The following is an 11,764-nucleotide window of genomic DNA, read 5'->3' on the forward strand; positions in this document are numbered from 1 at the left end:
GCCTATCATGGCAAAGAGCAGGGACGCAAATGGTGTAGTGGACACCATTTGCATCCCCGCTTTTTGCTGTCATTGGCTATGTAAATATTTACGTAGCCTATCATGGGTCATCGAAGGGAAGCAAATGGCATCTGCTATGTCGGCCGCCCTTTGCAGCTGCAGCCCGGCAGTGGCCAGAGCCACCACTGCCGGAGCCACTGCTGCCACCGCTGGAGCCGCCACCAGAGCCTCAGCCAGGTAGGCTCCATTTTGCGGGGCTTTCGCGGGTGGTGGGGCGGGTTGCTCTGTTCCGCCACAGATTCCGAGGGGCTTCCCACCATCAAAGCTTCGAAGATTGTGCCTGAATTAGAAAAAAAAAAAACATCGCTGAGAAGCCCCAATTCTGCAAGGGTAATGCCTTAATATAAAAAAAAACATCCGGAGCAGGGGATGGGGGGTAAAAATTAGTCTCATTTGAAGGGATACAACAACCCCCTGCTCAGTGCAGGAAGCCAGATTTCCAGACGGTCGCCCATCCAACTACTGACCGGGGCTGACCCCGCTTAGCATCCGAGAACAGACAAGCACGCGCAGGAAAACAGCAGGAAAACAGCACAGCACTCGGGTGTGAACAGAGCTCGCACATTCGATGAATCACTGCAGTGGGGAAAATGGGTGAATGTGAATAATCATGTTTTAATGCGAGAGCGTTTAACCCGAAGGGACACCGAATTCATTGTGGTGGGGGACACATTGAAGTTGCAGAGGGAATGTCCTGGATTCCAATTCCTTCCATAATCAAATGGGCCACAGAAGGTGAGAACTACATGTTAATAAGTGGATCTGGATGTGAACGTGGAGGAATAGTGTTTTAACAAACCCTCCCCCTTTGCAGGATGCCAGAAGCACATCCGTTTTTTTGTCCCTGAGAAGATTCTGAGCATATATTTTAGTCAGGTAATTCTGAAGGAGAGTATGCTTTTTCAGAGAAGAAAGATTTGGGAAGAGCACAGGAGGGGGTGTGAGTGATAATAAGTGAAATAAAAGTATAACAATTAAAAATATATTTAGAGAAAGAGTAATGTTCAAATTACTGGGACAATCACATGCTTTTTCCTGGTCAAGTCACTATTTCTCTATAGAGCTATTTGTTTCCAAGGTACCACTGAGGTGCAAAGGCCTGAAGTGATCATTCCCCTCTGTAATTAAACAAACCATTATAAAAAAAATTGGTTAACCTGGCAAATGAGAGCTTTTGAGCAGGCCCTGGAAAACAGTCAACAAGCAAGCTTGCAAGTAGTAATAAATGCAACCCGTGTGCCACTGAGATCTGGGAGTAGGGGCAGGAGGAAGCCAGAACTCTTCTCTGAAAGCTCCCCCCCCGCCGCCCACCTTTTTTAAGTATGTTCAGGCTGAATGGAAATGTGAGTGTTGACAATCCAAGCTAGTATTCTGGGCATTTGCTATGCTACAAAAGTGAAAAGTAAGGCTAAGAAATTTCTCTTTAAGCAGTGTATTAACAGAATCAGGGACCCCTCACCCCACTGTAGCTGAACAGGGAGTTCCTGTTTATCGATACAGCGGAGCGTGAATAAAGTGGAGCTTTGACATGAAGATGTTCCAGCTAGTGGTGATCCTGCTTCTACTGCCTCCCAGTATGTCCAAAGTAGACAGTAAAAGGTGTCTTGCTGATAGTCTGGTCCCTGTTCCTCATGAGTGGTATCAGCCAGGCGAAATCATCTTTGGTGCGGTTGCTTCTCATATCTCTTATCTTTTTGATGAACTTACATTCAAGGATCACACTTCACAGAAGCTGTTTGGAGTTCCACAGTAAGGTGTTTGTTTGTTAGTTTGTTTTTCCTCCTCTGCATCTACTGAGGATCAGGTCACAAAAGTGATTTATGTAAGAAAATGGATGCTCCAAGAAAAGTGAGAGAGTATTGGTCAAATCCAAGGACACGCCTCCATCTCAATTCCCTTTTTCACTTTTCTGCATTCTTCTCAGGTTACAGAAAATATTTATGCATTTTTTTCTGTATCACCCAATAGCCAGCTCACAAGTTTTGTGGGTGGTTCACACACATTAAAAGCACAAATATGGATTCATTTCTTTATTTATTTTGGCCATGAAATGAAAAGAGGGTGGGGGAAAACTGCTTCAAAAGTCAACAGCAGATTTCACAAAACATACAGAAATGGATGAAATCTGTAGATACAAACAACACAAGCAAATGTTTTTTCAAGAGTATCAGAAAATGGTGATGGTTTATGCATTAGAGTGTAATGTTTGCCAAATCACAGGTTCCTGAACATGCCACAGTCAGCGAGGAAGTTCAGTACTGAAGGTTTAGGGGAGGAATAAGCAAAGATCAGGGAACCGAGAGGCAGATTTCCACATTGTCTGAAGCTGTGTTGGAAAACTAACACATTATCTTATTCTTTATTTTTTGTTCTTACATTTACATCCCACTGTTTTTCCTCCAATGAAGCCATGGTGGCTTACATGATCCCCCTCCCACTCCATTTTATCTGCAAAGCAACAGGATGAGGTAGGTTAGGCTGAGAATCAGTGACTGGCCCAAAGTCAACCACTGAGCTTCATGCCCGAGTGGAGACTACAACCCAGATTTCTCAGCTCCAGTACAACACTCGAACTGCTACATTGCATTGACTGCCTCTTCTACCACTAGGGATGCATGGATGTTGTTCAATCTGTTATGTCTGTGTTTCATGAATTCTCAGACATCGTTCATTCCCTTGTCTGCTCACTGACAGAATCTGATTTTTAGGGATGTATGTGCATTTTGTCCCACTTACACAACTGTCTATTACCACTAATGCATATGAGCACAATTGTGTATTTATACACATCCTCCCAAAGCTAAAACAAAAGGTCCACATGTCTGCAGAATTCACATGTCTCTGAAAAAGTCAATCTGCTCCAGAATCCACAGGTCAGATCTAGAGAACTCCAATGTCATTTGAATCCCTTGCAGACTTCACTGACCTGAAAAATAATATCTAGAACATATAGTGGTAGGAACTTTAGTGGGCAAGATGGAAATCAATACAGTGTATTCAGTAACCACCTAAGCGATGATGTACTTCAATATGCTGAGGTGGGACAAATGAAGAAAATAACTTTTATTATATCTGTATATTGTTTTTTAAAAAAGCAAACAAACAACAACAACAACATTTCTGTCACCCTTCAGCTTCCAGATATGGCAGTATACAAGAGTATGGTAATTCTGTCACATAAAATATGATAAAACAATAGAACAACAACAGTATTGTAAAAGCCAAATATATAAACAAACATAATAAACAGACAGAACATATTAGAAAAATAAAAATGCCTGGGCTTTGATCTGGCAAAGAAAACACAGACCTATGAATCTCAGACATATTTTCTTAGAATGATATTTTGTAAAAAAGGGGGCAGTTACAATGTGACCCACAAAAGACCAGCAAGACAGAGGACAGGAGGTGATTATATATGTAGACCCTCAGGTCAGAAGGAATATGATTATCACCCCAACCCAAGAGATAACACAATATGTCAGCGATACTATGCAGAGAACAAATCCTGATCATCTGATGCACCATCAATTACATTTGTGGAGAAGGTGTTGATTAGATCAGAAACATCTCCAACAAAGAAATGGTTATTCTTCCATCTAAACCACTAAGAGACAGAAATGACTAGGATTGTAGCATGGTAGCTTACATTTATTTTCCTAAAATACAATACGATCTCAATTGCCAGGGTTGTGACCAGTTTCTACCAGCATATCCTTGCCTTCGTGTTTGCCATAAAACAGATCAATGAGGATCCCAGGATCTTGCCCAATATCACTCTCGGATTCCACATCTATGATAGCTACTATGATCTGATGATGACCTATCGGACCACATTGGACCTGCTCTTTAAAACATGTCGATTTATCCCCAATTACCACTGTGAGGCCCAGAAAACCTTACTAGGCATTGTTGGGGGACTGGGCTCTGACACCTCCTTCCGTATGGCAGACGTCTTAAGCCTCTACAAGATTCCACAGGTAGGAGAATGTGAATAAGGGTGTGGGGAAATTACACTCTCCTCTTCTCATTTCGTGCAGGATTTTGTATTTCAGAGAGGGGAGAGATATGGATGAAAGAATAAATAATACTGGAAATTGCAGTATATTCCCGTAATATGAGAAAGACGAACAAAAGAAGCTCCTGACAAGCTCTCACCAATCTTACAGCTTGAGAAATATATCTTGCCTAAGCAGGAAAATGCATGAAGAATCTGCTCAAAACTTATCTGTACATTCTCTGTGCTTTTTAGTTCACTTATGGCTCCTTTGCCTCAGAAGAGAGGGACACAACTCAGTTCTCTCCCTTTTACCACATGGTCCCCAACGACGCCGATCAGTATATAGGAATTATCCGGTTGCTTCAGTATTTTCGATGGACATGGGTGGGACTCCTTGTGGTGGATGATGATAGTGGAGAACATTTCTTGAAGACCCTGGAGTCCTTGCTTTCCCAGAATGGAATATGCTCAGCCTTCACAAGGAGAATCACACAACAAGCCCGTCTGGATGAGTGGAATGAAATGCATGAATTATTCTTAAAAATGTATGTAGCTTTCTCAGATGATAAGGCCAGTACATTTATCCTATATGGAGACACTTTGACCATTACATGGCTGAGAACAACTATATTTCTCGGAGATCCTGAAAAAAGAGAAAGTACATCATATGCAAAGATGTGGATTATGACAAGCCAGACTGATTTCGTATCAACGGGGCTTGAGAGAAATTGGGGTTTTCAGCTATTCCAAGGTGCCATTTCCTTAGCAATTCACTCAACAGATCTTCCAGGGTTTAAGGAATTTCTTCAGATCATCAAACCTTATTGGACCCAAAAAGATGATTTTCTGAAAGATTTCTGGGAGCAAGCATTTGACTGCTTTTTTCCAGATCCCAGAGTGGCAATGGAAGTCGATGAACTATGTACTGGAGAGGAGAAGCTGGAGAGTCTCCCTGCAGGTGTATTTGAAATGCATACAACTGGCCACAGCTACGCAATCTATAATGCTGTCTATGTTTTAGTGCATGCTTTGCATGCCATCTCCTTGTCTAAAGCCAGTCACAGGGCAATGGTGAGGGGTAGAAGCATTGATCTTCAGTCTCTGCAGCCTTGGCAGGTAATGTCTCCGTCATCTTGTCTTATTTCAGTGACAAGACTAGTGCTAGGTGAGGAGAAATGCACGTTTCCTTCTCAAAAACTGGTGAAAGGTGTTTTACACCTTTTTCTCTGTCAGAGATTTGCTGGTATAACATTCTCTCATATAATGGGAGCCTGAAAACAATTTCAGTCTGCAATCTCCAACATCTTATAAAATCTCTCTGTCTTTTTCTCTTTCAACAAGCTCCACACATTTCTTCACTGCATTTCATTTAACAATTCAGGAAACGAAACGGTGTCCTTTAATGATAACAGGGTAATGGGAGGTGGATTTGACATCATGAACTTGGTCACATTTGCTAATAAGTCCTTCCAGAGAGTGAAAATTGGAAGGGTGGATCCCAATGATCCTGAAGGAAAGGAATTCATCATTAATGAGGATATGATTTCATGGCACAGACATTTTAACCAGGTATGGATTCAGGGTACACTACGCTGAATCTCTCTTTTCCAAATGGGTAATGAGGGTGCCAAATATCCAGTGTTCTGCCTGACCTTATACAAGGTCATCAGCTCCAGAAGCAAGTCAGTACTATCAAAAACTCGATGTTATGCTGAACTCTCCCTATATCCATTCAGAATTATTTTATATTTTTTGATATATGAATAATGAAATCATGTCCAAGAACCATGTTTCATACTTAACCTAGATCAAGTCTGGGATCTGTGTGAGCCACACACACACACACACACACACACACACACACACACCACTAGCTTGCAATATGTGTTTTTTAATAGGAAATGATACTGCATCAGATCTTCAAATCAACTATTAAATGTATGCATATATATGATCCTAAATATATTTTCTACATATGGATAGGCGATCCCTGTTTCTGTCTGTAATGAATACTGCCACCTTGGTACGCAGAAGAAAATGAAGGAAGGGGAAAAGTTTTGCTGCTATGATTGTGATCCATGCCCAGAAGGGAAGATTTCCAACCAGACTGGTAGGCAATGTAGGACTCCAACTTTCTCATCAAACAGTGTTTGTTCTTTCAGATAAATTGACACTGAAATGGGACTCCTTTCTCTTTTTATTTCTTTTCAGACATGATAGATTGTTTCAACTGCCCTGAAGATCAGTATCCAAGCAATGATAGAGATGGCTGCATTCCCAGAGTTCTAACCTTCCTGACCTACGAGGAAACGTTAGGGATCAGTTTCACCTCAGTGGCTGTTTCATTCTCACTGATCACAGCCCTGGTGCTTGGAATTTTTATTAAGCACAAAGATACCCCAATAGTCAAAGCCAACAATTGGGACCTCACGTGCATTTTCCTCATCTCCCTCATGCTCTGCTTCCTCTCCTCTTTGCTCTTCCTCGGCCAACCGGGGAAAGTGACGTGCCTTCTCCGACAACTGACTTTTGGCATTATCTTCTCAGTGGCTGTTTCTTGCATTTTGTCAAAAACTGCTATAGTTTCTCTTGCTTTTAGAGCCACCAAGCCTGGATCTAGGCTAAAGAAATGGGTGGGGAAAAGAATGGCCCATTACATTGTCCTCCCATGCTCCTTAATTCAAGCAAGTCTTTGTACTCTGTGGCTGGCAACCTCTCCACCATTCCCCGATTTAGATATGTACCCTGTCACTGAAGAAATGATTGTGCACTGTAATGAAGGTTCCGCCACCATGTTTTACTGTGTCTTGGGCTACATGGGCTTCTTGGCCATTATCAGCTTCATTGTGGCCTTCCAAGCCCGCAAGTTACCGCACAGTTTTAATGAAGCCAAGTTTATTACATTTAGCATGTTGGTGTTTTGCAGTGTGTGGGTCTCCTTTGTCCCAACATATTTGAGCACAAGAGGAAAAGACATGGTGGCTGTGGAAATCTTCTCCATTTTGTTTTCCAGTGCTGGCTTACTGGGATGTATCTTTTTCCCTAAATGCTACATTATTGTATTAAGGCCTGAACTGAACAGCAGGGACCAACTAACCACGAGAAAATATTAAAGGATCTGTCTTTCCCTTCTCTGTTTTGTGTTTGGGGAGTGTTTGGGGACAAGGATGTGGAAGTAAGATTTTGGAGCAATGTTCCACCGAAGTCCATCGTGGAACGAAGCCCCCGCCCCCCCAAACCCAGGAAATGTCCGCGGGATGAATTCCCCCCCCACAAAAGGCGCGTGAAATGGAGTGCTTACCTCCCCCCTTCTGTGCTGCTATGCGAATGGCAGCCGTCCTGCAGCCGCCATTCGCTTCCTCCTCTTCATAGCCATCATAGGCTACGTAAATACGTAGCCTATCAGGGCTAACGCAGGGACGCAATTTCCATCCCTGTTGATGTAGACTATCATGGCGGGGGAGGGCACCCAGCGTACGCAAATGGCGGCAGCTACTGCCATTTGCGTACTCTGGGTTTTTTCCCCACTTCCGTGATAGGCTATGTAAATATTTACATAGCCTATCACGGCAGGGGGGAAAAACCCAGCATACGCAAATGGCGGAGGCTACTGCCATTTGCGTACGCTGGGTTTTTTTCCCCTACTGTGATAGGCTACGTAAATATTTACGTAGCCTATCACGGCTCAATACAGGGACGCAAATGGCAGCGGCTATGACAGCCGCCATTTGCATCCCTGAAGGGCTGCCCAGTGGCCAGATGTCCGGCTGCAGGTGGCTGGAGCTGGCCGGCGGCTCTGTGGCTTTTCCATAGAGTGGAGCCGGCTGGGCAGAATTCCGGGGGGGAGGACCAGATCACCTCCCCCCCATCAAAGATTCCGAGGGGAGGGTTCCGCGCCTCCCCCCCACCATGGAATGCCAGGCGCGGAGCCAGGTCGGTGTTTCGTACATCCCTTCACCGGCCAGGCCTGTCTGCAGCCGGACTTCTGACTGCTGCCATGCAAATGGCATCTGGCGGAGCAGTCACCATTTGCATCCCTGCCATTTGCTGAGATTGGCTGCGTAAATCGTTAAGTAATCGTTAAGTTGCCAGGTAAGGGGAATGCAGCCCAGACAGTTAATGGCCATGCTGTGTTCCGGTCCTCCCTGCACCAGCAGGTTTGGTGGTTGCCCTATCAGCCTGCCCTCTGGTCTCCGAATGCTACTTTTCAATGCCAGAACGGTTCAGAATAAGGTCCCCCTTATCCATGACTTCATAGTGGATGAGGCAGCTGTTCTGGCATGTATAACCGAGACTTGGGTGGGTGAGCAGGGAGGAGTCAGCCCTTTCCACCTATGCCCACTGGGGTACTTTGTCCAGCATCAGGGAAGGTTTGGAGGCCAGGGAGGGGGTGTTGCTGTGGTCCATAGGAATTCCAACTCCCTCTGCAGGCTCCCTGTCCGTGGAGCTACTGGTCTGGAGTGTTTGCACCTTGTGCTGGGTCAACAGAAGAGATCAGAGATTCTGTTGGTGTACCGCCCACCCCGCTGTTGAACAGACTCCCTTGCTGAGCAGGTGGAAGTGGTCTCGGGTGTGCTGCTGAGATCCTCCAGAGTGTTAGTTCTGGGGGATGTCAACATTCACGCTGAGGCCACCTTGTCTGAGAAGGATCAGGATTTCATGTCTCCATGACAGCCAGGGGACTGTCCCAACATGTCATTGGCCCAACACCTGTAGCAGGGCATACTCTAGACCTGGTGTTCTCAACTGGACATGCTAACTGTGATCTGAAGGTGGCAACTTTGTATCAGTCCCTTTGTCATGGTCACATCACTGTCTGCTGAGGTTTAGACTTCCAGCAGCTTTTCCTCTTTGCAAGGGTAGGGGACCTATTAAGATGGTCCGCCCCCAGAGGCTAATGGATCTGCATGGTTTCCAAAGGACTCGGGGGGCAGTGGGTTCCGGCTGATATGGCGGGCTCTCCTACTGAAGCCCTGGTTGATCTGTGGAATGTAGGGTTGGGGGAGAATTTCTCCCCGAAACTTCGGGGGGCCGAGTGCCAACGCATTCGGTCCTCCGAAGGTTGTTCGGGGATAAATTCTCCGCCCCCCGCCCCCCCCCCCCCGGGATGGGACTTACCTTTCATGAATGTCGCTCCCGGCTGCGGGTCCCGGCGGCGGTTCGGCAGGTCTTCGTCAGGGGCGGGGGCGGCAGCCGGTCTTTCGACTGGCTGCCGCCGCCGCCATTACAAGAAAAGTAAAAAAACAACAACATGCCCCTGTGATAGGCTACGTAACGATTAACGTAGCCTATCACGGCTAGATTTGCAAAGTCAGCCGTGATAGGCTACGTTAATCATCATGTAGCCTATTACGGGTGACTTAAAAAAAAAAGCACGTACGGCTAATGGCGGCCTCCATAGGGAGCTGCCATTCGTGTTCCTTATTTTGTCCCTGTAGTCTACGTAAATCTTTACGTAGACTACAGCGACCAAATAAGGAACGTGAATGGTGGCTCCCTATGGGGGCCGCCATTAGACGTACGCGCTTTTTTTTTTTAAAGTCACCCGTGATAGGCTACGTGACGATTTACGTAGCCTATCACGGCTGACTTTGCAAATTCACTAGAACTGAACTGTGGCAGCAGTTCAGCAGCGGTTCGGCGGCGGTGGCTGCAGTGGCAAGTCTTCCGACTGGCTGCCGCCGCTACCATTTCCAGGAAAAAAAAAAACCGTGATAGGCTACGTAAAGATTTACGTAGCCTATCATGTCTAGATTTTTAAAAAATACCATGATAGGCTACATAAATGTTTACGTAGCCTATCACAGCTGAGTAAAAAAAACAAAAACGCCCGTACTCAAATGGCGGCTCCCATGGGCGACGCCATTTGCATTCCTTATTTTGGCACGTCTAGTCTACGTAAACATTTAAGTCGACTACGGCAAAAATAAGGGGAATGCAAATAAAGTGAAAGTGTGAAGTTGCCCCCCCCGGACCTGCAGTCCAGCCCCCAGGAGCTCACCTAAAAAAACTCCAGGCTCATCCAGTGACTGCCCGCCAGTTTGCTGACCATTTTAACGAAATAAAGGAGCTTATAAAATGCACACATTTACATATGCCCAGTGTCTTTAGCTCCTTTTCTTCATAGTAAAAACAACACAAAAACAAGGTGGCAAAATGGCTAGTACTCGCTGAATGGGTCTCAGGTGAGTATTGGGAGTGTCCGGGAAAGCAGCGAGCAAAGGATGGCTAGTGGATGGGGCACCAACTCCACTTCCTCCTCCCTGGTTGGCTGTCAAGGACAGCCGACCAGGCAGCCCAGTCCCTTCTGTTCATGACTGCCTGCCGAGCTCCACAGCACTCATTGGTTGGCCCTCCAGTACCCTGAAGTTCGGCGAGTGGGACGTGGGGCTGGCATGAGGATTCCTCCAGCCTCCTGTGCTCAGTCGGGTGCCGACAACATCCCTAACTGTGGGGTCGGCCATCCTGCTATTGAGCTGCCGTTGTGTGCAACAATGGCAGCTTGGACACTCCTGTGTAGGGTATGTGGCACAATTGGTGGCCATAAAGTGCCCATTTATGTGACATCCCAGGTGCCGATGCACAATGGTGGCTTGCTAGGAGGATGGGGCAGCTGCCGGGCGCTTGCTGAGCCGCCTGACACTTGCCAAGGGGGTCTGGGAGTGCCCTGCAGTTTGGCAAGTGGGAGCCAGAAGGGTGGATGAGGGGGAGTCCATCAGATTCCACACACTCGTCTAGCATCCCTACTGGTCACTTCATAGGGAATCCCACTTTGCCTCAGGTAGCACCGGAAATGGTCTGAAGGGGTGTGATTCAGCTCGGGTTTCAGACATTGGCAAAAGGTGGTGGAAATCCCTACTGCGTATGGCTCTCACACATTTAGGGATGTACAGATTCCCCACCCATTCTGGTGGGGAATCTGCGGGGGGGGGGAGAGGCAATCTGTTCCCCCGCCCCCGGAATCGTCATGGAATGGCTCCACTCTGTGAGGATTTAAATGACACTAGAACATGTCTTTTAAAACAAAACAAAAAATGAAAGCTGGGAATCTGGGGATTATGGCTCATCTGAAGCATGATTCCCTCCCCCCTTCCACCTCCACGTACAGACCCCTGTGACACAGCTATCACATCACAGGTCCAGTTCAATAATACAGTTATTATTGAAGAAATGGGTGGGGAACACAATGGCCCTTTCCATTATCTTCCCATGCTCCCTTATTCAAGCAACACTTTGTACTCTGTGGTTAGTAACCTCTACCCCTTCCTTGATTTAGACATGCACTCTGTGACTGAAGCCATTATTATGGAATGTAATGAAGGGTCAGGCACCATGTTTTATTGTGTCTTAGGATACATGGGCCTTCTGGCCACCTTCAGCTTTATCGTAGCATTCCAAGCACGCACGTTACCTGACAGTTTTAATGAAGCCAAGATTATTACGCATGTTGGTGTTTTGCAGTGTGTGGGTCTCCTTTGTTCCAACTTACATGAGCACCAGAGGAAAAGACATGGTGGCTGTGGAGACCTTCTCCATTTTGTTTTCCAGTGCTGTCTTACTGGGGTGCATCTTTTCCCCTAAATGCTACATCATTGTTCTCAGACCTGAACTGAACAGCAGGGAGCAACTAATCAAGAGAAAACATTAAAGCATCTATCTATATTCCCACTATGATGTGTGTTGCACAAGGTGTTTAAGAGCAGA

General features: G+C 46.0%; 1 protein-coding gene across 1 annotated transcript; it reads left to right on the plus strand.

The window, feature by feature from the left end:
• The first annotated feature begins 1,588 nt into the window (after positions 1-1,588).
• On the plus strand, positions 1,589-7,191 carry LOC146342893 (vomeronasal type-2 receptor 26-like). The gene is made up of 6 exons (XM_084808060.1): positions 1,589-1,809; positions 3,749-4,040; positions 4,313-5,176; positions 5,402-5,629; positions 6,044-6,170; positions 6,272-7,191. The coding sequence occupies exons 1-6, from the start codon at positions 1,589-1,591 to the stop codon at positions 7,171-7,173; spliced, it is 2,634 nt and encodes an 877-aa protein (XP_084664186.1). The 3' UTR covers positions 7,174-7,191.
• The last annotated feature ends 4,573 nt before the right edge of the window (positions 7,192-11,764 follow it).

This window comes from Heloderma suspectum, chromosome 6, assembly GCF_057233095.1.
Source record: "Heloderma suspectum isolate Gila_16-S chromosome 6, 16-S_ref, whole genome shotgun sequence".
In the NCBI taxonomy this organism is placed as follows: domain Eukaryota; kingdom Metazoa; phylum Chordata; class Lepidosauria; order Squamata; family Helodermatidae; genus Heloderma; species Heloderma suspectum.

Excerpts from the sequence above, each read along its gene's own strand:
- LOC146342893 (XM_084808060.1), top strand. The coding sequence starts at position 1,589 with ATGAAGATGTTCCAGCTAGTGGTGATCCTGCTTCTACTGCCTCCCAGT. Across the intron at positions 5,177-5,401 it reads AGTCTCTGCAGCCTTGGCAG|CTCCACACATTTCTTCACTG; the intron begins GTAATGTCTCCG and ends TCTTTCAACAAG. Across the intron at positions 6,171-6,271 it reads GAAGATTTCCAACCAGACTG|ACATGATAGATTGTTTCAAC; the intron begins GTAGGCAATGTA and ends ATTTCTTTTCAG.